The following is a 24,477-nucleotide window of genomic DNA, read 5'->3' on the forward strand; positions in this document are numbered from 1 at the left end:
TACTGATGTGCTTGATGCTAGTACTGTAGGGCAATGAGTCGCATGTCAACACAAGCACCGAAGTCAACATTACCTTCCTTGAATTGGGCCAAATGGTGGTGAATCGAGGAAGTACAGTACATACTGACGGAACTAAAATAATCTCTAACGTGGAAATTAAGCGTTTCCGGATACATGTCCACATAACATCTTTTCTTTATTTGTGTGTGAGGAATGTTTCCTGAAAGTTTGGCCGTACCTTTTTGTCACACCCTGTATAGTACAGTGCTTCGGCCACTGTAAACGGTAATACAGTACGGAGTTGTGCTGAAGCCTGAGGTGGTACGCAGTGAGCGGGCAGAGACCCTCGCAAACCGGCCCGCAGCACGTGTGAAGTCACCGTGGAGAGGCTCGCCTTGACCGCTCCCGCTGGCATGGCCTTACTCAGGCGTCCCTCTTATAACACGCTCTGCAGACCTGCGGCCCACAGACGGCAGCCGCTCACCACGGCGACATGACCCTCGACAACACGTCCGCCGCCGCGTCGGCACTGCTGCTGCTGCTTGTGTTCGCCGCGCACGCCTCGGCAGCCCCTGGAAAACTGCGTGAGTTATCTAAACTAGCCTTCAGTTCAACAGTGTTATATCAGCAGGACCTTTGCGTCTCCATTTCCTACGATCCATTACTTCCTTCTTAATGTTCCTGTACACTGGGGTTACGAAAGTCATGGGATGCCTCCTAATATCGTGTCAGATCTCCTTTTTTCTAGCATAGCGCTGCAACTTGGAGTGACATGGATTCCACAAGTCGTTTTATGCCCCTGCAGAAATACTGAACAATGCTGTCTCTATAGGCGCCCATAGAGACGGCTGCCGGTGTAGAATTTTTTGCACGAACTGACCTCTCAATTACATGTTCGATGGATGGCCAAATTATTCGCTAGAACAGTCCAGAATGTTCTTCCGGCCAGTCTCAAACAATTGTGGCCCGGTGACACGGCGCTTTGTCATCCTTAAAAAGTCGTAGTTCTTTGGGAATATAAAGGCCATTAATGGCTGCAAATGGTATCAGGTAGCCGCACATAACCATTTGAAGTCAATAATCGATTCAGTTTGACTAGTGGACCCCTCCCATTCCATGTAAACGCAGCCCACACCATTAGGGAACCACTGCCACCCTACTACCTATTGTACCCTACCATCATCTCCTAACAGCTAAAATCTGAACTCATTTGACCAGGTCACAATTTTCCTGTCGTCTAGGGTCCAACCGATACGGTCACGTCCCAGGGGATGCGCTATAGACGATATAGCGATTTTAGCAAAGCATTCATCCCAGTCGCCTGCTGCCACATCCCATTAACGCCAAATTTCACTGCACTTTCTAGACATTGATTTCTACAGTTAACTCACGAAGTCTCGCTTGCCTTTTAAAACTGGCACCTCTAAGCCAAAATCATTCGCCTCCATCGTTAAGTGAAGGCCATCATCCATTGAATTATACGTGCTGAGAGGTAATGCCTGAAATTTGGTATTTTTGGCCCTTTCTTAACACTTTGGATCTCGGAATACTGATTTCCCTAAGATTTCCGAAATGGAATGTATCATGCGTGTTGCTCCAAGTAACATTTCGCGTTCAAAGTCTGTTAATTCCCGTCGTCCGGCAGTAAGTACTTCTAAAACCTTTTCATACGATCACCTGAGGGAGCTCCGCCAATGCACTGCCGTTTTATGCCTTGTGTTTGCGATACTACCGCCATCTGTATAACGCTATCCCACGACTTCTGTCACCTCACGGTATATGCTTCATCGCCCGGGATGTAATCTCTCTCCCTCACTCGGTTCCTCTCTCTTTCCAAATATTCTTCTAAGACTCTTTGTGCAAGTCCCCTTCTTTTTAGGTTTCCGGACCTCAGTCGGTATTACTGGAACCCTTGATCACTTTTTATCTGCTGAGGCTCTGTTTCTCAGGAAAGGCTATTTAACGCACTGAAGTCTACAGCACCATTGCGTTGTAAGACTTTTACGTTTATAAATTAATGAAATCAAAAGATATGGTTGTTTATGCTACGTATTTTGATCCGCGCAATGTCATTTTTCAAAACCTAAAGGGTACTTCCCACTGGCCTGTAATCATGGAACTTGGCAAGAAGAAAGATTTCACAGTAAAATTAAAGAAGAAAGTTGTAATATTGTCATTTGTTATGCATCTGTATGTCCGTTCGCCTATTAAGACCCCTCATTCTCAGAAACGAGTAGACGCATGAAGTTGATATTTGATCCACGTACTACTGTCTATGGCTTCTCGGTGGTGTAAAATCTTTAAATCCTTACGTCAGTACAGTCAATCGAGATGGCCATATATGTAATTTTGATATGTTTCCAGTATTGATATCGATAACTGGCGAAAATCGTCGAAATTCTCGAGTCATGGGATGGATAAACTGTCTATATACATAATTAATTTTGTACAGAACCATCTGTGCGCGAGTCCTACCCGTACTTGTACTGAAACTTTCTTAATGTACATCAAATACAGTTTTATTTCCTTCTTCTTATTACATCCAGTACTCTATCTATCCGAGTTATTCTTTCCATCCTCCTACATGTCCAAGACTTCAGTCTTGCTCTTTATTTCTTCCTCAGGGTCCACGTTTCAGCCCCATACAGGAGGATACTCCGTACAAATCTCTTTAACTTGTATTTTACTCAAATCAGCGACCACATTGCTGCAGAAATCTCTCATTGTCTTTCAAAATGTCTTTTTCGCAATCGCTATTCCGGTTTACATTTCTGTGCTGCATTTCCAGTCTATTTTTGTCCTGCTTCTGAGGAATTTAAAGCTCTGCACATTTTCTAATGCTTCTTCATTCAGCGTTATCTTTACCTTTTTATTTCCTCTTAGTGCCATAACTTTGGTTTCCTTTGCATTTATTTTCACTCCATTCATTTTTCCTTTAACTTCAGTTTTATCCGCTATATTCTTTAATCTTTATTCACCTATCGCTAAGGGGATCATGTCGTGTGCAAACCTGAAACACCATACTCTTCCTCCTCCAACTTTTATCCGCTTATCATATAGAGGGCAGTGAGCAAATATTTTCTGAGTATAGATTCAGAAGGGTTGGAGAGAAACAGCAAATTTACTTTACTCTTTTTCCTAAATCTATACAATTGGTACTTCCTCCTCTCACTTTACATGAAGCTTTTTGATTTAAATACGATAAGTTTACAAGCCATCTGCTTTTTTTCCAGTCCACTCTCTTTCCCCTCTTTACAGTTGCAAGCTAATCCCATATCATATAAGAAAATACCTTTTCCAGTTCTATAACACACAAACTAATGTCTCTTCCATTTTCACTCAACCTCTCTCCCAAAATGCTCAAGAATCCCATTCCGTCCTCTGCGCCCATATTGAATCTACACCCAAATTGCTAGGCTAAACCAGATAGAAACAGATATCATCATGCTTTCGCGGCACAATGAGTCACCTTTTTCTTTTTTTCTTGGCCTTTATCATGTATCTTCACGGTATCCTCATGTTAATTTGGATTTGACACATTCAGCTAGAGAGCAAGAATTTTTTTATTATAATAATGTTAGGCTGAAAATGGAACTGTAAATACCGTAGGGCTAGGGCCTTCCGTCGGGTAGACCGTTTGCCTGGTGCAAGACTTTCAAGTTGACGCCACTTCGTCGACTTGCGCGTCGATGGGGATGAAATGATAATCATAAGGACAACACAGCACCCAGTACCTGAGTGGAGAAAAGCTCCGACCCAGGCGGGAATCGAATCCCGGCCGTTAGGTATGACATTCCACCGTGCTGACCACTCAGCTACCAGGGGCGGACAGGTTCAAAATTAAAAATAGGAATAGGAAAATGCGTCATTCAGTTAAGAAAGTCGTATTGGGTATCAAAAATAGTAACGGATAAAAAGTTCCACGTTAACAAGTCTGAAAATGGAATAACATTTAAAATACCCTTACTCAAATTTGATGCGAACACTTTGTTTGCCCCAAAACTTACACATTTGATCTTAGTGCGAATATTGCATTATTTTAGTGCTTTCAATTTCTAACGCTGAGAGGAACAAATAATTTTCAGCAAAATGTGTTTTGAAAACTGCGTAAAGCACAACCCGGGGCCAGTATACGACTAGTTGAAGGTGGGAAGTCTCCCAAATTATCCTAAACTTTGCCACCAAGACTCTCTTTTAACGCTCTTGGACTGAACCAGGGGCACTCCTTCTCTACCCAGTCTGACACGTTACTGAGTAGCCACACCAAACAGACGGCAGAATTCATAAGTCTAGGACTGCATACTGCTCTTTATTGCACTCCAAGTGTACGAGAATCTCTCAATTTCTAGAGAAGACATCTTTACGCCTTTGAAATTTCACGTCCTTTTTTTTTTTTTTTTTTTTAAACACGCAACGTTGTATTTTATTTTTATCACTGGTGCATTTCGGTTCGTAGATTAAATGTGGATGTAGCCATATGCAGGACAACAGATCTGGTTTCACAAAACGAACGTCTTCTTCCCTTCAGGGACTTTGAGTTTTCCGAGTAAGCCCTTAATACTCGTGTATTGTTCGAACTCACCAACAACAAATATAGCAGTGGCTCCCTGAATTGCTTTCACGTCTTCCTTTAACCCGACCCTTTGGAATCGCTAGACCACGTCGACGATGCAACGCTACAAAAACTAGTTGAAGTGGCTGCAATGAGTGAAACATGCTGGAATGGAGACTTCGGTTGTGTGGACATGTCGTACTGAGGCCAGCTACTTCAATCATCAGTTCAGCCTATCATCTCACTGTCGAAAGCCTGAGACAAAGTGGGAAACCTATATTACGTTGGCTAGTCATTTTAAAAGCAGATCTAATGTCAAGAAGCCTAAACACACACTATGAATCAGACCGAAGGAAATGGCGTACATTCACCAAAAAAACGGAATACCGTTCCACTGGAATGGCGCTAAGAAGAAGAAAGAGATTAAGAAGAAGAAGGATATCCTAAAAACTCGAACAGTATATAGTAATGGAGTGTTGTGTACATTATCTCCTTTATAGATGAGCTACACATACCTATATGTGTCTCAATAAAATGAAGTGGACCATTCGTCTTCCCCTGTCTCCTTCCATTCCATGCCGCTTTGCAGTCTTACACCCAGATTGTTAACTGATGTCACTATGTCAAGCTCCACATCATTAACACTGTATTAGAACATTTTAGGACTATTTCTTCTACTAATCAGTATTAGTTTACATTTTTCGATGTTTGGAACACGCTGCCATTTTGTCCGCATCATGCTGTCTCCTCCTACACTCTTTCAGTAATGATACCTCCTGGTACAATATAGTTCAATCAGTAAACACTTGTAGACTGCTGCTCACCTGTGTCATTTCCTGACGATGATGATCTCTCGACGCCAAGCGAGAACTGAGATCAAGTCTACCGAAGACAATACATGGAAACAGTTACCACAAGCCGACAGTCTCACGATGCTGTAGTTCAGTAGTTAAATATTAGTACCTACTATTCAGCTACAATGGGAACAGAATTTCACGATCTCTCTCTGTGTAGACCAGATACGATTCGTTGTGAGTGTAATTTGTTACATCACGGTAACGAGGAGAGTTCTGGAGTTCTCCATACATGTGATACAATGAGCATTCAGTTTGGAGGAAAATGAATGGTTTGCGTTGCCAACGTTCCTTTTTGCTGTTGAGTGTCCGATAACGTGGCTTGTGATAGTACAGCACGGTTCCTGGGTTGCAAGTGTTGTGACCATCCAGGGAACCGTATAGTGGAACACTTCCGGCGGAGCAAGTATCTTCTGTCAAGGTCGAGGACGCCAGTGGTCAGGTTAGTTTCCGGTAAGAGGCGAGGGCCGACCACAGTAATCATGCGTGGCTGTAGCAATAGTAATATCTTACACACAGCAAATTCTCGCATTAAAGTCTAATTCTCTATACTGTTTGATTTAACATTTCCAGGTTTGACGTTTAATTACACACCTTTAAATGACCTTCTGTTATTCTTCCCGGGCTGTTACAAATCAGGTTTCATGTTCTCACATCTCTGTCGGATCACTGAACTTGTCATTATAGAATGGATACAAGAGCTTTTCAGTTCAAGAGCGCAAAACAAGCTGAAGGACATTTCGAGACAAAATAGCTATCTAACTGCTTACGCGTGATATAACTTTCTTATTAATATATCAGGATGTTCACACTTTTGTATAGTTATCCTTGGTGTCTTTTTGGTGTCTTTCTGAAAAGAGTCCCCAACAAGTGCAGCAGCAGTAATCTGATTTATATTACGCGGTGAACCGCCGGCCGGAGTGGCCGTTCGGTTCTAGGCGCTACAGTCTGGAGCCAAGCGACCGCTACGGTCGCAGGTTCGAATCCTGCCTCGGGCATGGATGTGTGTGATGTCCTTAGGTTGGTTAGGTTTAATTAGTTCTAAGCTCTAGGCGACTGATGACCTCAGAAGTTAAGTCGCATAGTGCTCAGAGCCGTTTTTTTTAAATTTTTTTTTACGGTGAACTTTAAGCAGATTCTCTTTAAATGGAAACGCACATTTTTGTTATGGCGCACGTACAATGATGTGGCAAATCATTTTCACCGCTCCTCATCGCGAGACTGAGCGCTGCCACGTGACATTCCGTGTAATGTGTCGCGTTATGACAGTATCTCAGCGGAGCGCGGAAGAGTGTTTTCGTTACTATATCGCAAGTAGTCCCAGGAATCCCCTGTCATGCTCATGGTGCACTAATATAGAATTTTCAGTGACTGGAAAATTGTTAACACCTCCGTACTCCTATTGTGTAAATACGTTTGTTGGTTCCTGCGTAGAAGAGGTGTACTACATATTACAGCGAAGTACCAAACACCTTTGTTCCCATTCCTCGATGACCTACGACAAACACGGAAAGACACGCACATAACACTTTCTCTCTCTCTCTCTCTCTGTCTCACACACACACACACACACACACACACACACACACACACACACATCTGAAGCACCTCCTTCTCTTTTCTCCCAGTAACTCACCGAAAAATCTTAACACAACTTTTAAATCAAAATTTAATTCTAGCATTACTGAGGAACCGGGGATATGAATCACCGGCAAGATTCACTTTAAGTTTGGATTTATTGCAACACAACCAGTTAAAACACCAACAATTAAATGTTGCAATTGATTGAATAGGTCACAGCTACACTGGTAACAGTTTACAGAAAACAGATTAAGGCTTGCAAATTTAGAAAATTTAAATTCCACGAAAATTAGGGTGTAAACAGTTACACTGAAGAACAAATTGGTTCAGATTTGACTGGTTACAAATTGCTCTTAAAAATCATCACCTTGGGATCATCTTGGCAGTGCAAAACCCACTTAATAAACTCGACTACAATAAGTTACTCTCTAAGCTATATTAAACTGTACATAAGATGAAAGGGATCCTAATTTACCAGCGCTGGCCTAAAGCTAGCTTGAGGATTTAAACCCCTCCCTAAAACTGAGGTAGGTAGAGAAAGGATAAGATTGACCTCCACAAAGTACTAAACTCATCAATTGACCAGACTCATAAAAAAAAAAACCGCATGTCAAAAACCCATTTCACGAGCGGGACAAGTTTAAAGTTATTTAACTAATTAACTAACATCTCATAGAAAACTGGATAAACAAACTACACAAATGCAAATTTATGTCACATTTGTCTTGTTTGCTTGACGTGCGTCGTGAGTGGTATGGGACGTGCTGGTTATCAATTCAAACAAATCCAGGACTCAACCACAAGACAACAAGAATTCATTTCTAATACATTGTACTGAATATTAACACTGAACTGAACCCAACAGCACACAGCGGAAGAAACGGAGAATACTACAGCATCTGATAGGATCACCGTTTTAGCGGAATGTGAAAGTCAACCACCGCTGAACAAAGGTGTATGGTAGGTCTTACTTTGATTTTTGCACACTCTGACGAATAGCCACCGGTACAGAGACACAGTCTTGCTTCCACGCCGGCAAAATGGAGGAAACAGAACTGATAGAATTTCCATAACGTCTTGAATCAGACACCTCTATTCAGAACTAAAGCCAGTAACCCTATCGAGGCCACGTCCACACTACTCATAGCGTCGACAACCGTCGCACTACTCGCGACCACTCCCCACTGCTGGCATACCAGCTCACCACCAGCTGCGCGTGCAACGAGGAGCCACTTCGCGCAGAGCACACAGCACCCCCTTGGTGTCGCTAGTCAACATAAGATGGCGCGTGGCGGGAATTGAAATTAAAGCGGCATTAAGAGGCAGAGGAATCGAGCTGTGAAGAACATACAGTTCAACACAATATATTTTTCAAACTTTTTTTTAAAAAAAGGGCACACTGATGAATAGCTACAAAGATTTTCCACAGGTGTTTGTACACAGAACGGTTAAACATAGTTGTTTTCTTTATGATGTAGAACAAAAAAGTAAAGCCATAATCCCAAACGAGTGGCGGTAACCATCAGAGAATACAGCACAACTATACAGGTGCTGTTTGCCATTGTCTTCTCTCGAAATACACAGATGAGTCAAATCAGTTGGTTTGATGTTCGGATGAAAGGTAATAGCTTCACAGAGTAGCAATAGTGCCCTATACTGATGAATGTGTGTCATCTGCCGATTGCTCACAATCAACCATCTTATGACCTCATACCAAAGACATTGCCGGAACATTTTAAATTTCAACCACATCACTGACTTGCAATTCCGTTATCTAGAACTGCATGTAGTCACCTGTGTTACAGTTACCACGTGATTAAAGGTATTCTTTCCAACAGGATTGCAGCATGTTATATGCCCCTCAGCTGAATTATCCTGCACACACTGGACGATGTAGCTTCATTCTTTTTTTTAATTGTGCTCTTGGAAGGGCGTATACGTAATGAAATTCCTGGCGGAAATTTACACTGTGATGAATGATTTCCTTCAAATAATTACTTTTTAAGAGGAATCTACCTTCACAAATGAAGTTTTCTAGCTATTCACCCATATATGTTAAGACTATAAACCGTAATTCCAGAATTGTATATATTATCCTGTACTTATGCATATTATTCCACACAAAATAAAGTAAACCCACCGACGATGGTAAAAATTGACCGAAACATGTATGGGTGAAACAGAAAAAGTAAGGTTTGCTGTAGGAAGAATCCTTTTCGAAACCTGTTTATGTCAACAGAAGTTAGTTCACGAGGGGAACATGGCAGCTGCCATGAACAGACTTCCCGGAAATTTTGTTCAGAGGAAGAGGAGTCTAAATGAGCGAAACCGTATTTAGGCTTATCCGTAGCTACTCGACCGTTATTGAGAAAATGATTGTCAACGGTTAGTGCACGCCAGTCTCAGCCGAAATGGTGACACAATGGCTGGAGTTCCATTTTCTAAACTGAATTACTGTTTTATTTAATTCTTTTTAAATTTCGTTTCATTTAATTACTCATGTCCGTTGAAGGCTACTACAATAATGTTCCTCCTCCAGTTAGAGGATACATTGGTGTTATGTTAGCCGGCCGGTGTAGCCGAGCGGTTCTAGACGCTTCAGTCTGGAACCGTGCAGGTTTGAATCCTGCCTCGATCATGGATGTGTGTGATGTCCTCAGGTTAGTTAGGTTTAAGTAGTTCTAAGTTCTAGGGGACTGATGACCTCAGATGTTAAGTCACATAGTCCTCAGAGCCATTTGAACCATTTTTGTTATGTTAATTATGAAACAACAACTGGGCTTCACAGGAAATGGCAACATATATCTTATAGTATGTGTCAGTATGGTATTTTCAGGGGATGCAAAATTTCTGAATTCTCATATTTTTATGTTTTATGCCAGTTCTTATTTTAATTCATATATTTTATTATCACGTTTATTTTTCAGGAATATACACTACAGAAATTTCACCGAAAATAATTTCAATTTTCTCATTCACTTATTGCTTTTGTTTAATTTATTCAGTAGACATTACAGTAGTACATGAATACGGATAACGTTATTTCAATACACACTGCAAAACATTAGTGTAGTAACCTTCTACGGAAGTGAGTCTATAAATGAAAAGCAAGAATAAAATAATGATCGTGTTTCGAACACAGGGTGCAAAAGTGTGAAGCAGTGACGTTAGCCACTACGTGACCGCTTCGATTGAATTATTTATTCGCTAGAAGGCACATAAAGTTCCTCGAAACCTGTGAGTGTTGCTTTGTCACGAACAGTCTAGTATCCACGGATAATCCCAGACACACGCCCGCTTATTTTGACCGCTTTAACACTGAGCGAATTTTCTCTGAAAATTGATTACGGCACTTGCTGTATATCCTTGTCAGTAAGTAGTACGCTGTAGCAACACAACATGCTACTGAGAATAACCGTTGAACATTGCTGCAATTGAGCGGGTCGGCCTACTTTCACTCTGTGCAAATGGTAGCGCCCTTCCTTGCGCGGTATTGGAATATCCTTGGCGCTCTGGCAGATTTGCAGGTCTCCTTGAAACAACACTATTAAACCCTACAAAACTTTCTTTAAAAGCCGGCCTGCGTGGCCGAGCGGTTCTAGTCGCTTCAGTCTGGAACCGCGCGACCGCTACGGTCGTAGGTTCGAATCCTGCCTCGGGAATGGATGTGTGTGATGTCCTTAGGTTGGTTAGATTTAAGTAGTTCTAAGTTCTAGAGGAATAATCCCATAGTGCTCAGAGCCATGTTTTTCTTTAAAATAGTGCTTGCAGACTCCTGTGAATCAATTCTTTCACAATACACCACCGACCATTAAAATTGCTACACCACGAAGATGACGTGCTACAGACGCGAAATTTAACCGACGGGAAGAAGATGCTGTGATGTGCAAAGGATTAGCTTTTCAGAGCATTCACACAAGGTTGGCGTCGGTGGCGACACCTACAGTGTGCTGACATGAGGAAAGTTTCCAACCGATTTCTCATACACAAACAGCAGTTGACCGGCGTTGCCTGGTGAAACGTTGTTATGATGCCTCGTGTGAGGAGGAGAAATGCGTACCATCACATTTCCGACTTTGACAAAGTTCGGATTGTAGCCTATCGCGATTCCGGTTTATCGTATCGTGACATTGCTGCTCGAGTTGGTCGAGATCCAATGACTGTTAGCAGAATATGGAACGCCGTGCTGGATCCCAACGGCCTCGTATCACTAGCAGTCGAGATGACATGCATCTTATACGCATGGCTGTAACGGATCGTGCAGCCACGTCTCGATCCCTGAGTCAGCAGATGGGAACGTTTGGAAGACAACAACCACCTGCACGAACAGTTCGACGACTTGCAGCTGCATGGACTATCAGCTCGGAGACCATGGCTGTGGTTAACCTTGATGCTGCATCACAGACAGGAGTGCCTGCGATGGTGTACTCAACGACGAACCTGGGTGCACGAATGCCAAACGTCATTTTTTCGGATGAATCCAAGTTCTGGTTACAGCATCATTATGGTCACGGTGAACGCACATTGGAAGCGTGTATTCGTCATTGCCATACTGGCGTATCACCCGGCGTGGTTACACGTCTCCGTCACCTCTTGTTCACATTGACGACACTTTGAACAGTGGACGTTACATTTCAGATGTGTTACGACCCGTGGTTCTACCCTTCATTCGATCCCTGCGAAACCCTACATTTCAGCAGGATAATATACGACCGCGTGTTGCAGGTCCTGTACGGGCCTTTCTGGATACAGAAAATGTTCGACTGCTGCACTGGCCAGCACATTCTCCAGATCTCTCACCAACTGAAAACGTCTGGTCAATGGTGGGCGAGCAACTGGCTCGTCACAATACGCTAGTCACCACTCTTGATGAACTGTGGTATCGTGTTGAAGCTGCTTCGGCTGCTGTACCTATACACGCCATCCAAGCTCTGTTTGACACAATGGCCAGGCGTATCAAGGCCGTTATTACGGCCGGAGGTGGTTGTTCCAGGTACTGATTTCTCAGTTGCGTGAAAATTTAATCACATGTCAGTTCTAGTGTAATATATTTGTCCAATGAATACATCATCTGTATTTCTTCGTGGTGTAGCAATTTTAATGGCCAGCAGTGTATTATCGTAGAATAAAACTATTTAGTTAAAATTTTAATTTTTTTACATTAAACGTAATTTTATGTCCTATAAATGCACCTAATTATGTACTGATGGTTGCAATTAATCGTACAATATTAAAAGTTTATATCAACATATACCAGGTGAAAAAAATTGAGTGTCTTTATTTCCCTCGCCTGAAAATACCTTTTTTAATTGTAATATTCATTCGAAGTCTTTGCACCGGCATATCGTATGTTACAGAATCTTAATCTAATCTTAAAAAAATAGTAGTGGAATAACCGTATCCCGTCTCTTGTTACAGCATCGTCGTACAAGACGTGCAAGCAGAATGACCCAGACTTCAACGGCTGCCTCAGGGCAGCGCTCCAATATGCTGTTCCATCGCTCAAGAAAGGTACTCTTCACGTAAATATGTCTCAATAGTGTTTCTAGAAAATGCAATAGCATTTACGCATTTTTTGCGGAGTGAGTTTCAGGAGTAAACAAAAAATTTCGTATAGCATGTATCCATTTCTTATTAGTTGCAGCGATGCAGGTGTTAGAATGTAACCCAAACACATACTAACAAAAGATACTGCGTAAAGGGAAATGACAACTTTCTAAGTTTATTTTCATAAATTTCACCTCAGGCGTAATGTGCTTTTGAATACTTACCACAACAGCACGTGTAGCTCGTCTTGTGTTATTTTACGGAAGCAGTACTGCTCACAATAGGAACGGTCAATTAGCCTCTTGGAGGTATTTTTTCTTTGCACGGTTCGTTTCAACCACCACCACAGGCAAACATTTAAAACGCTAAGGTCTGCGGACGTTGATGGCCAAGAAACGTGCGTATTTCTATCGATCAATCTTCCGGGTTCTAATGTAAGTGCCGGCCTGGGTGGCCTAGCAGTTCTAGGCGCTACAGTCTGGACCGCGCGACCGCTACGGTCGCAGGTTCGAATCCTGCCTCGGGCATGGATGTGTGTGATGTCCTTAGGTTGGTTAGGTTTAAGTAGTTCTAAGTTCTAGGGGACTAATGACCTCAGAAGTTACGTCCCATAGTGCTCAGAGCCATTTTTTGTAATGTTAAGTGCAGACAATGTGTCATCTGATGACAAGGAAGTACAGGGGTCCTTAATGTTGGAAGAACATACCCATTCGTATAGCCAAAGGAACCTCATCCAGTACTGATAGAAGCACATTTTCGAGGAAGCCTAGGTAATAGGGCCCCGTATTACAACACCGTAACCCAACAGGACCAGCCAACTGATTGTATTCTATCATATTACATGACATTTACGGAGAAACGTTCCTCAAAATGCGTTTCTACACAGGTGCGTAGGTTTCGTGATTTAGGAGTGTCTTAAATACCGTGGGCCCGTCAATAAACGGTATTAAAGTGTTTATTTTGCGATTTGCAACCTTCTGGTGTCAATACACCTGCATCTCCTTTTCGAAAGTTTTGGATGCCGTGAATATTATACGCCGCTATGTTGCATGTGTAACGTCAGTATGTATAGAAATTTTGTGTGTGTTTTGTGAAGGACAGCGTTTTACCAACTGAATAATTTCTCCGCGTTTTTTTAAATTTCTACATTGAGATGAAATATAACTGTTGGGTAGTGCCCCAATCATACACGCAATATACTAATAACACAAGTAAACACTGCTGAATATGGCACTGTAAGGTTAGGAAATCGTCTCTCGTGTATACATCGGTATACTCAGCACTTGTGAATACAAGCTGCGTGTTTAAACAACACAATAGAATTTGTCTAAAACTCGCAATTACAGCCTCAGAACGCCCAACCACAAATAATAGTCGTTAAACAAGCCCTCAGTAATTGGAGAACGAATAAGCGAAATGGAAATTTATCTCAGTAACAGGCAGTTTGTCTGTAACACATAGAAATTACATACTTGTTATATGGAATGTTTTATTCGAATTAATCTGTAATACACCTACTAAAATATTTATTTACTCTGAAAGTCTTTTTACACGATAATACTTTGAGGTTGTGTATTGTTTACTATAGTGCGTTTCGCATTTATAAAAATTATAAGGCTCTGTCAGTGACTATGAGTTTCCTCATAAATTTATCGCAATCACTTTGTATTCGTTCATTCATAGGTTCACTCTCGACGGTTTGGTAACAACGGTGGTTCTAAAGTAAGTTCTTTAAGTAAAAAGTGTGAAAAAATTATGGTACATAAAGTATAGAAAACCATTAGAAGGATTCACAGTCACCTATCACGACCACTAGCACCAGCTGTATAGTGTTTCCGGTGACTTCGAAAGACACCGAGTGACATCTCAAGGACACTGGCTGAAATTACTACCGTCTGCAATTTTGTCTCTCACTCGCTATCAGATGACAATGCATGAGGGTAGTCATAACATCTTCCAGCTGTTATGTGGTTACTTTTATCTCAAATTGTCACCTCACATGCTTCGGAATATTTTTATGCTTATTTCTCGCGTTCAAGTAGTCGATCCATTAACACTGCATAGTAACTGCAATCGAGAATCAGTACCTCCAGTGACTGTATCTTGTTATTGCTTTCTGTTCACTTCTCTGTTCAGGATGCACGACTGGGAGCCTACAAGCTGGTTAGCAAAAGACGGAACTCGGAGTGGCTGTGACAACTGGCTGACGAGTTCCCCCTTTAGCGAAAAGCAGCCAAGATACAGAGCGCCCAGAAAGCGCATGCTTCACTTTAGGGAAGGTTAAGACTTCGCACTAGGCTATGGGAAAGTAATGACAGAGGCACCTGGAAAAGCTATGGCGTGAGCCTTGAGGTCACAGAGAATGAAGCTTCCATTCGAGTAATGGGGGCAGAGAGAGTCCTGAACTCAAGGATATCCAGCCGCTACTGTCGTTGTCTTCTGCATTGAGCTAAGAGTATGGTAAGATGCGACATCATTGCGATAACCAAATTAGTATTTCACTCCCTTCCAAAGCTAGTTATTCAATTTTAATTCTTCGCCCCTTAGTTTGCTTTCAATATATCCTTTAACCATCTCTCTGTGGTTCGAACATATTTCCCTGTGGTTTTCCCGTAGTTTACTAACCATGCTTACAGTCATTGTCCGCAGCAGTGTGTTGCTCAGGTTATAGTTCACCGTTAAAATCAGTGCCCAAGTATTTAATGATCAACCGTTTGTTCAGTGCCTTACTTTGCAGTAAATGTGATTGCAATAGTGACCACTTGTTTCTGTTATAGATTATGTGATCACTTGTCTCTAGTTAATTTCTGTATGTGCGCGGTGTCGTGCCTCTATTGTCATGTTTGATTGGGTCACTCCTGTTAATTATCGTACGGTACATTGTGTGATATTATTTTCTTTAATTAACTTGCAAAGACATATGAGGTGTACGCAAAACAACACAACTGTCACTCGATGCAGCATACCGAGGAGTAAAACCAGCCATTCCTCCTGTAGGAGCTGTATCCCGCTTTTCCCTCAACTCGTGACACTGATGACATCGATCTCGCTAAAACGTTATAATCCGACTCTAATGAATTCCTCCAGCTGTTTGATGAATTTCGGCTGACTAACAGAGAAAAGCTAGACTGCTAGTCATTAAAGTTGCAGCACCATGAAGCGGGATGCAACAGAACGCAAACTGCCATAAACTGTTGTACATGTTTCTCTATGCTAATGATTGGGATTTCGGCACAACCACACAAAGTAAGCAGTAGCAACACAGTCTACAATGCGTATACAGCTTATGACAACGCAGAGGAGTTCTCAGTAATATACCACGTTTCAGTAATGATATGTCAGAATTCGACAAATTCGTTTTCTTTTCTTTTTTTTTTTTTTTTTTTTTTTTTGTGCCTACTGAAACTGCAGTTTGTCGTTCTCTGACGTTTCAGTACGTGCTGGTTTTGATTCCACGACTGTCATGCATATCTGGCAACGATGGGTTCAGGAAGGCGATACTCCGCGTCATTAATGATCTGCACGGCACCAAGTGACTTCTGCCAGCGCAGACATGTGTATTGCTTACTTGACAGCGCAGTATCTCGACAGATGCTGGCAGACACGTTATTCACTTGGCAGCGTGGGATCATATTGCCACATGACGTCCCTTGTGAGGAAGTGGCAAAGTACAATGGACAGTACACCGACGTCAGAAGCACCAAGGACTGCCAGCATCACTGTTGCAGCTTTCCCTCACGTGCATGTGAAGAGATGCAACCAGCCGTTGCACTGCCCGATGATCACATCATCTTTTCAGATGAGTTTCAGTTTTCCACATAGCATCACGTTGGATGCCTCCATGTGCAGAGGTTCCGAGACGAACGAATGTTATCAGAATGTGGTTGACATTATCGTTCTAGCCCAACACCTGACAAAGTGGTATTGAGTGCCACTGGGATCATCTTTGACCAGCATAACCTGTAATTTGGAGGCCAAGCGCAATATTTCTGACATGTGAAGAGCAGTAGTCCTATCCTACCTTCGCGTCCTCCGTGACTTTACCTTGCAACAAGACAACACTGGACGTCATGCGGTCTGTGGCGTCCTGGTCTAACTCAACCCAGAGGATGTTCCACCCATTTCCTCCAGATCCTTTTCGCACTGAAAATACCTCATCAGGCGTTACTGAGAGCGTGGCATGATACTACTCGCCAACCGATATGACTGATGAACTGTGGCATACATTTGAACTAGAATGGTATCTTTGCTCATTATAACCATTCGTTCTCTTTTTAATTTTATGTCTTGATAGGTTAAGGGGAGTACGTATGGCGGAATTGGTCAAAAAGTGACATTTTCGGATTATTATCTCTCACTAATATTTGATCTCTCCTGAATAATTGGATGCATTATTTGTCGAAAAATTCCAATTTGAAGTGTAGTTTTTATCATTTCAAAGTTAATAGTGCGTGTGTAAAATTATCCGGTCGTTCTGCACCGACTTGCCTAAGTATCGCTATCTCTTGAACTATTCAATCTAGAAGGCTGTGGTTTTCAGATATTTATTCCTTGAAATCATGTTAAAGTTCGTGTTAAGTGGTTGGATGTACTGTGTAAACAGAAATGGCGGTACAGCACATGCGCTTTGTTTATTTACTTTGTGGTTGTCGTGTTTCATAAGTTTTGAACTGAAAACATAGTGGTTTAGTATGTTATTATACGCTCTTATACCTCTTTTCAAAACGACGAAAAGAAAGGGTTCTTTTAAGAAGCGACGTTTCCATGGGAAATCTGAATCGAGTGTTGATCCTGAAATAGATATTTCACAGACCCGTGATAAGGACAGGCCTACTGGTGCTTCGAAAAAGAAACTTGGAGACCATGAGGATTTATTTATTGGCAAAGATCAAAATAGTTTACGTTATGTTCTTTTAGATTTGAGTGTGTTAGGACAAGTTTTGCAAGATGCTGTGTCATGTAAGGTTTGTGGTGGACAAATTATCATCTCTGAGGACTCATCTGCAAGGAATGGACTGGATAACAAACTTGATATTCAGTGCGAAGTTTGCAGGCTCTCGGCATAATTTTGGACTTCTGAAAACTGCAAGAATGACTTGTTTGAGAGCAATATTATATTCCTGTATGGAATGAGGTGCATTGGGAAAGGATTGACTGCAGCTGAAGTATTATGTGCAAACGCTGAACTTGCCAAACCCACCAACCAGATCAAGTAAGTACACGGAAGTAATTGGTGAATGTGTCAAATCTGTTGCTGTTGCTTCTATGAAAGCTGCTGCTAAAGAAGTAGTAGAATTAAATAACACAACAGACTTGTCTCTGGCAGTTGATGGCACATGGCAGAGGGGAGGTCGCACATCAAAAATGCAGTTGCAACTGTCACTAGTGTTGACACAGGTAAAGTTTTAGACATTTAAGTGCTAACTAAATACTGTCATCAGTGTAAATCAGTTGATGAAACAACTGAAAGCCATAAAACAAATTGTGCGAAGAATTATGAGGGAACTAGTGGGGGTATGGAGGCTACTGCAGTTGTTTCTATGCTCAGACGTTCACAACAGAGGGAGGTGTGTGTTACACTGAGTACTTGGGGATGGTGATTCAAAAGCTTACAAATCAGTAGTGGAATGCCAACCTTATGGTAATAAGCAGATTGTTGAGATTGAATGTGTGGGCCACGTTCACAAACGGATGGGAACAGGTCTCCTAAAATTGAAGCAGGCAAAAGGAAAAGAGAAGTTATCAGATGGAAAGACTCTAAATAGTAAAGGAACACTTACAGACAAAAACATTGATGAACTCCAGCATTATTATGGAATGGCAATAAGAAACAATACAGATGACCTACAAGGGATGAAACGAGCAGTGTGGGCTACATTCTTCCACAAATCTTCCACTGATGATACACCTATACATGGTCTTTGTCCACCTGGTGCTGATTCATGGTGCAAGTATCGCAAAGCTCAGGCAGCGGGTAGCGAGGAACGATTTAGGCACAAAAATAGCATACCATCTGCAGTGATGGAAGCTATTAAACCAATATATAGAGAATTAGCTCATCCTGACCTTCCTTTCAAATGTCTCGATGGTCGAACACAAAACCCTAATGAGTCTTTTAATAACGTAATTTAAACCCGAATACCAAAAAATTTCTTTGTGGGAAGGAAGGTGTTTGTGACACTGTGATAACTTTTAATGACGGTATAAAGGGAAGAATCTGGGTACTAGAGGAACTTGGTATCACTCCAGCTGCCAGCACACTGCAAGCCTTTCAACGAATGGATCGACTTAGGATCATGAAAGCCCAGCGTGCAGCAGAGGAAATGACTAAAGAAGCAAGAAGCAGGAAAAGAAGGAAGCTTCTAGGTTTGCAGGATAGTCAAGAACAGGATCTAGACAATGCTGATTATGGGCCTGGCTGTTTCTAGAAGCTGGCATGCCTCCATGTGTGAGTTAATATCAATTAAAATTTTTGAACTTGATTTGCCGGAAATGACATTTTTAAAATTATTTGACCCATTGTCTCAGGAACTATTACAGATACATATCTCTAATTTTGCACTGTGTTACCCCTTGGTATACTGCAGCTACTGAACCTCCCAAAACATCTCTACCTCTAACGGTTTTTTACTTATGGAAGAAAAAGTGGACTATTAAAAGAAAATATTGAACAACATTTTTAAAAAATCGTAACTACCTAATTATTTCTCTGTACATTTTGATTCTGGTTCAGTAATCAGAAAGGGAGTGATACTATACATTCCAAAAAATTCAGATCTCTATCTGTTACAAGTTCTGAGATAATGGGTCATCAATATTTCAAATTTAACACTGTGGGTATAGGACATTCATACTGCTCTTAAAGCCATAATTGCGGACGGAGTTGTCAGCTTTGTGAAACAAATTTTCGACTTTCCAAACTCCAAATTCACCAAACAATCTAGGAAACTTGGACCCTACGAGTTCCGGATGTGAAAATAGGAGTGCGGGAGTGTGGTTTGGCGACATGCCAGAGGGCGTATGCATGACACTGTTGGTGTGGAAACATCTGTTGTCAGGATTTATACAATGCAACTATAGCTTGTCCTTGGAGTTGTCTAGCGGCGGGCAGGGCGGCACGCATGCCTGAGATTTACTGATTCACACAACTCATTAGACGTCGACGTTACGTGGAATGGTTAGAGACTGTGCAGTCGGCAAGCACTCACGCAGAATACCATCCCACGGGCCTGTAGGCGTTGCCCATTGTGCCGGGACGCTAAGGGCCGGGAAAACTGTTCCATCAAGGTGCTCTCATGGTTGTCGCGGTCTGCATCCTGGTTGACGTCCAACAGTTCTGCACCTGTTGTCAATACCTGTAGAAGTATGCTCTGGCCTCCCAGAAAGATGCGACACCAATAGCTGCTCACAGTACAGCGAAGTGTGGCTCAAATGCGCCTCTATAAGAGGCTGTGAGGTCAGCATGCCGTCGGTCATCCTCAACTGACCCCAGGGGTCACTGTGGAAGCCGCTCAAGTCTTCAGTGGCAGCAAAGGCTGCAGAGACGGAAATCCGCGGCAGTTGAGTGGATCAGCTTGGCTGGCAGGTGTCTTGTATTTGAAGTCATCATACGAACGATAAGCAGCTCATGACGGAACAGCTCTATCGCGGATTCACTGTAACTTGCAAGACTGTCATACCGGCTGAACCTGTGTTTGAGAAGTTCAAGTATTTATTCTGGACAGTTCGTACCTACGATGTTATCAAACCGTGGAGATGAGAGAATATTCTAGCAAAATCTTGTACATGGCTGCACGTTCAGAAACCGTGAATAGTTACAATTGAAAGAAAATCAGCCCTCGATCGTTATTTTTAATAAATTAACCTGGTTTCGACACTGCTAGGAGTGTCTTGCTCAGAATTTAAATCAAAGAATGGTCTACATTCTATAACATGGTCACAGAATTATGGTTAAAATCGTATGAAGAGTATACGTACGGAATCGTCGTGAATGTCTGGCAGTACTTATATGTCATTTATGAAATAACAAATATGCCAAAAGGGCATTAGTCACAAAGATATTTAAGATAAATAAAACTGCGATGGCGAGCCACTAAGGGCTGCTCGTTACTTGCGTGGTGCAGGTTGCAAAACGAACTTTATAAATGACATATAAGTACCGCCAGTCTTTGACGACGATTCCGTGCTTATACTCTATCATACGTTTTTAGTCATAGTTCTGCGACCATGTTATAGAATATTGACCATTCTTTGATTTAAATTCTGAGGAAAACACTCTAGTAGTGTCTAAACTACGTTAATTTATTAAAAATAGTGACCGAGGCTGATTTTCTTTCAATTAGGAATATTCTAGGTTTTTAAGCGCTCTATACAGCACTGAGGTGCCCCAACTGTCGCCTCACGATATCAGTTTGGCAACTGCTGCAACATCTGGACGTTGTAGAGGCGCTCTTGCTTGTGCGTTCCGCGGTCTTAATTAACCTTGCGGTGCTGTAAGAATGACGCTATAATGTGGTCATTCCGCTGCTGTCGCAATCTCCACTCTCTGCTCTAGCTGGTGTGGCAATACGCTAGCGATGTGCCTCGCAATTTGCAGCAGCAATTTTCGTTCCTAGTTTACATTCCGATTGAGACACTGCGTTCGAGCTTGTCTTATCTCGGCTCTGTGCTTGCTGGAGCAACACTACTATGTGTACACATATAAGTAAACTGTCATAATATGCCATGCTACTTGTTGTTGCAGTTTGAATTCTTAGTCGTGCATTATCGTGTACTCGTTATTGTTGATGCTGACATGAATAAAAACAAAACTGATAGGTGACATTTTTCTGAGGAGGAAGAACAGCAGAGATGTACATTTATTAAAGGGAAAATGAGATTGAACAAATGAAATCATATTTCTTTTGTTTTGCATTTTTCAGATTTAACCTGAGGCACCCATTCGAATTTCCAGTACTAGAATTTCATAGGCTGTGTGGATAGATATTAATTATCATGATGTTTAGTTGGCAGAACATGAGTGTATACGTTTCATCTCGTACAAGGCACTATAAAGTCCAACTAGAGAGTTACAGTTCTTTATTTTAATTTTCAGCACGTTCTTACGTTAATCTGAATATATAAAAAGTGCAAAAAAACTTTTCAGAGAAGATATTATGTGAGGTATGGTTATGTGTGCTCTGCAGGAGCAATGTGAGCGAGGTAGATGGATGGACCGCTCAGACTTCAAGAGTCATACATTTTATTTATTTAACGTACAGCATCTTCAGAGTAAAACTGCACACATACTATTAATTAATGTAATAAACGAATTACAAATATATTATTAAATGATTGATTGCAAACAGCAATGTGCGAAAGATTAGGGAGACGGCCACTGCAGCTATTACAAGTCCACATCTAAGCAGGTCACCCACTGAACAGCACGTGGAGTAGCATTCATGATATCCCTCCATTCTCCTTCAAACCTCCTCGTAGGGCATTCGAAGATCAGATGAGGGATTGTTTGTTCTGCTGCAACACAGTCGCATCGTGGGTCATCAGTGAGTTTCCATTTGTGGAGAATGGCCTTTCACCTGCCGTGGTTAGTCCCCACATGATTAAGTCTGCACCAGGTTCTTCTGGGCATTTGCATTCCTTCCACCGGTATCGAAGGATCAAAATCAGTGATGAGAGGATGGTTATTACTCAGCGACCAGTATTGCCTCCATTCGCTTGTTATGTCGTACCTTTCTGGGAATTTGAGGATTTTGTCTTCTCCTATAGGTTTCCTGGATTTTAGGCGGGTAGTTGGTAGATGGTCCAATAGTTTTCGGATAGGTATATTTTCAGGGACAGAGGGGTCATTAATTTTCTTCCATTCTCGAGTACCTGCTTGTTGCCTTCTGAGGGAGGGAGGAGCTATATTGCAAAGGGCATGAAGTCAGGTAAGTGGAGTTGATTGCACAGTTCCTGAGACAAACCTCATGGTGTCATTAAGCTGGACATCTATTTTATTCGTGTGTGTGCTCTTGTACCAGACTCCGGCGCAGTATTCTGGCACCAAGTAAACAAGAGATTGTGCTGCGGTACGTAGGGTCTTAGCTTGAGCTCCCCAGGAAGTTCCATTCAGCTTTCTTAATATGTTATTTTGACTTTTTTTAATGTTTTGACTGGTTATTTCTAGGTGTTTTTATAGGTCAGATATTTTGGATGGCTGTTGTGCGACAGTCACTCATTGCAGAATGTAATGAGTCATAGAATGTATCCCTGACGCAGCTGTGATAATTGTAAAAAAGATGATGATATATACACTCCTGGAAATTGAAATAAGAACACCGTGAATTCATTGTCCCAGGAAGGGGAAACTTTATTGACACATTCCTGGGGTCAGATACATCACATGATCACACTGACAGAACCACAGGCACATAGACACAGGCAACAGAGCATGCACAATGTCGGCACTAGTACAGTGTATATCCACCTTTCGCAGCAATGCAGGCTGCTATTCTCCCATGGAGACGATCGTAGAGATGCTGGATGTAGTCCTGTGGAACGGCTTGCCATGCGATTTCCACCTGGCGCCTGAGTTGGACCAGCGTTCGTGCTGGACGTGCAGACCGCGTGAGACGACGCTTCATCCAGTCCCAAACATGCTCAATGGGGGACAGATCCGGAGATCTTGCTGGCCAGGGTAGTTGACTTACACCTTCTAGAGCACGTTGGGTGGCACGGGATACATGCGGACGTGCATTGTCCTGTTGGAACAGCAAGTTCCCTTGCCGGTCTAGGAATGGTAGAACGATGGGTTCGATGACGGTTTGGATGTACCGTGCACTATTCAGTGTCCCCTCGACGATCACCAGTGGTGTACGGCCAGTGTAGGAGATCGCTCCCCACACCATGATGCCGGGTGTTGGCCCTGTGTGCCTCGGTCGTATGCAGTCCTGATTGTGGCGCTCACCTGCACGGCGCCAAACACGCATACGACCATCATTGGCACCAAGGCAGAAGCGACTCTCATCGCTGAAGACGACACGTCTCCATTCGTCCCTCCATTCACGCCTGTCGCGACACCACTGGAGGTGGGCTGCACGATGTTGGGGCGTGAGCGGAAGACGGCCTAACGGTGTGCGGGACCGTAGCCCAGCTTCATGGAGACGGTTGCGAATGGTCCTCGCCGATACCCCAGGAGCAACTGTGTCCCTAATTTGCTGGGAAGTGGCGGTGCGGTCCCTTACGGCACTGCGTAGAATCCTACGGTCTTGGCGTGCATCCGTGCGTCGCTGCGGTCCGGTCCCAGGTCGACGGGCACATGCACCTTCCGCCGACCGCTGGCGACAACATCGATGTACTGTGGAGACCTCACGCCCCACGTGTTGAGCAATTCGGCGGTACGTCCACCCGGCCTCCCGGATGCCCACTATACGCCCTCGCTCAAAGTCCGTCAACTGCACATACGCTTCACGTCCACTCTGTCGCGGCATGCTACCAGTGTTAAAGACTGCGATGGAGCTTCGTATGCCACGGCAAACTGGCTGACACTGTCGGCGGCGGTGCACAAATGCTGCGCAGCTAGCGCCATTCGACGGCCAACACCGCGGTTCCTGGTGTGTCCGCTGTGCCGTGCGTGTGATCATTGCTTGTACAGCCCTCTCGCAGTGTCCGGAGCATGTATGGTGGGTCTGACACACCGGTGTCAATGTGTTCTTTTTTCTATTTCCAGGAGTGTATTTTTGCCAGCGATAACACTACAAGTTCAACACAAGGTGCATTCAAAGATGCTTTAATTTTCATAAAATAAAATGAGAGGGCATTGTAGGAGAACTAGATGGAAATATCATGCAGCTGGAATCAAGTGCCAGCCCTTACGACAATTTCGTTCTGCTGGTAAGAACTTATCGGGCAGCTGCAGGACTGGATACATTTCGTGCCTGGAATGAGGTTCTCAATAACCAGTAG

The 24,477-nt window shown here is 42.7% G+C and overlaps 1 protein-coding gene across 1 annotated transcript in view; it reads left to right on the top strand.

Annotated features, from left to right (window-relative positions):
- The first annotated feature begins 429 nt into the window (after positions 1–429).
- LOC124545145 (protein takeout-like) overlaps positions 430–24,477 on the top strand; it is a 66,586-nt gene continuing 42,538 nt past the window's right edge. Inside the window, exons 1-2 of the mRNA XM_047123975.1 lie at positions 430–584; positions 12,406–12,498. Of these exons, the coding sequence (XP_046979931.1) occupies positions 494–584; positions 12,406–12,498 (184 nt within the window). The 5' untranslated portion in view covers positions 430–493. The remainder of the gene's footprint in view (positions 585–12,405; positions 12,499–24,477) is intronic.

The sequence above is a fragment of the Schistocerca americana genome, chromosome 8 (genome assembly GCF_021461395.2).
Source record: "Schistocerca americana isolate TAMUIC-IGC-003095 chromosome 8, iqSchAmer2.1, whole genome shotgun sequence".
Classification (NCBI taxonomy): Eukaryota; Metazoa; Arthropoda; class Insecta; order Orthoptera; family Acrididae; genus Schistocerca; species Schistocerca americana.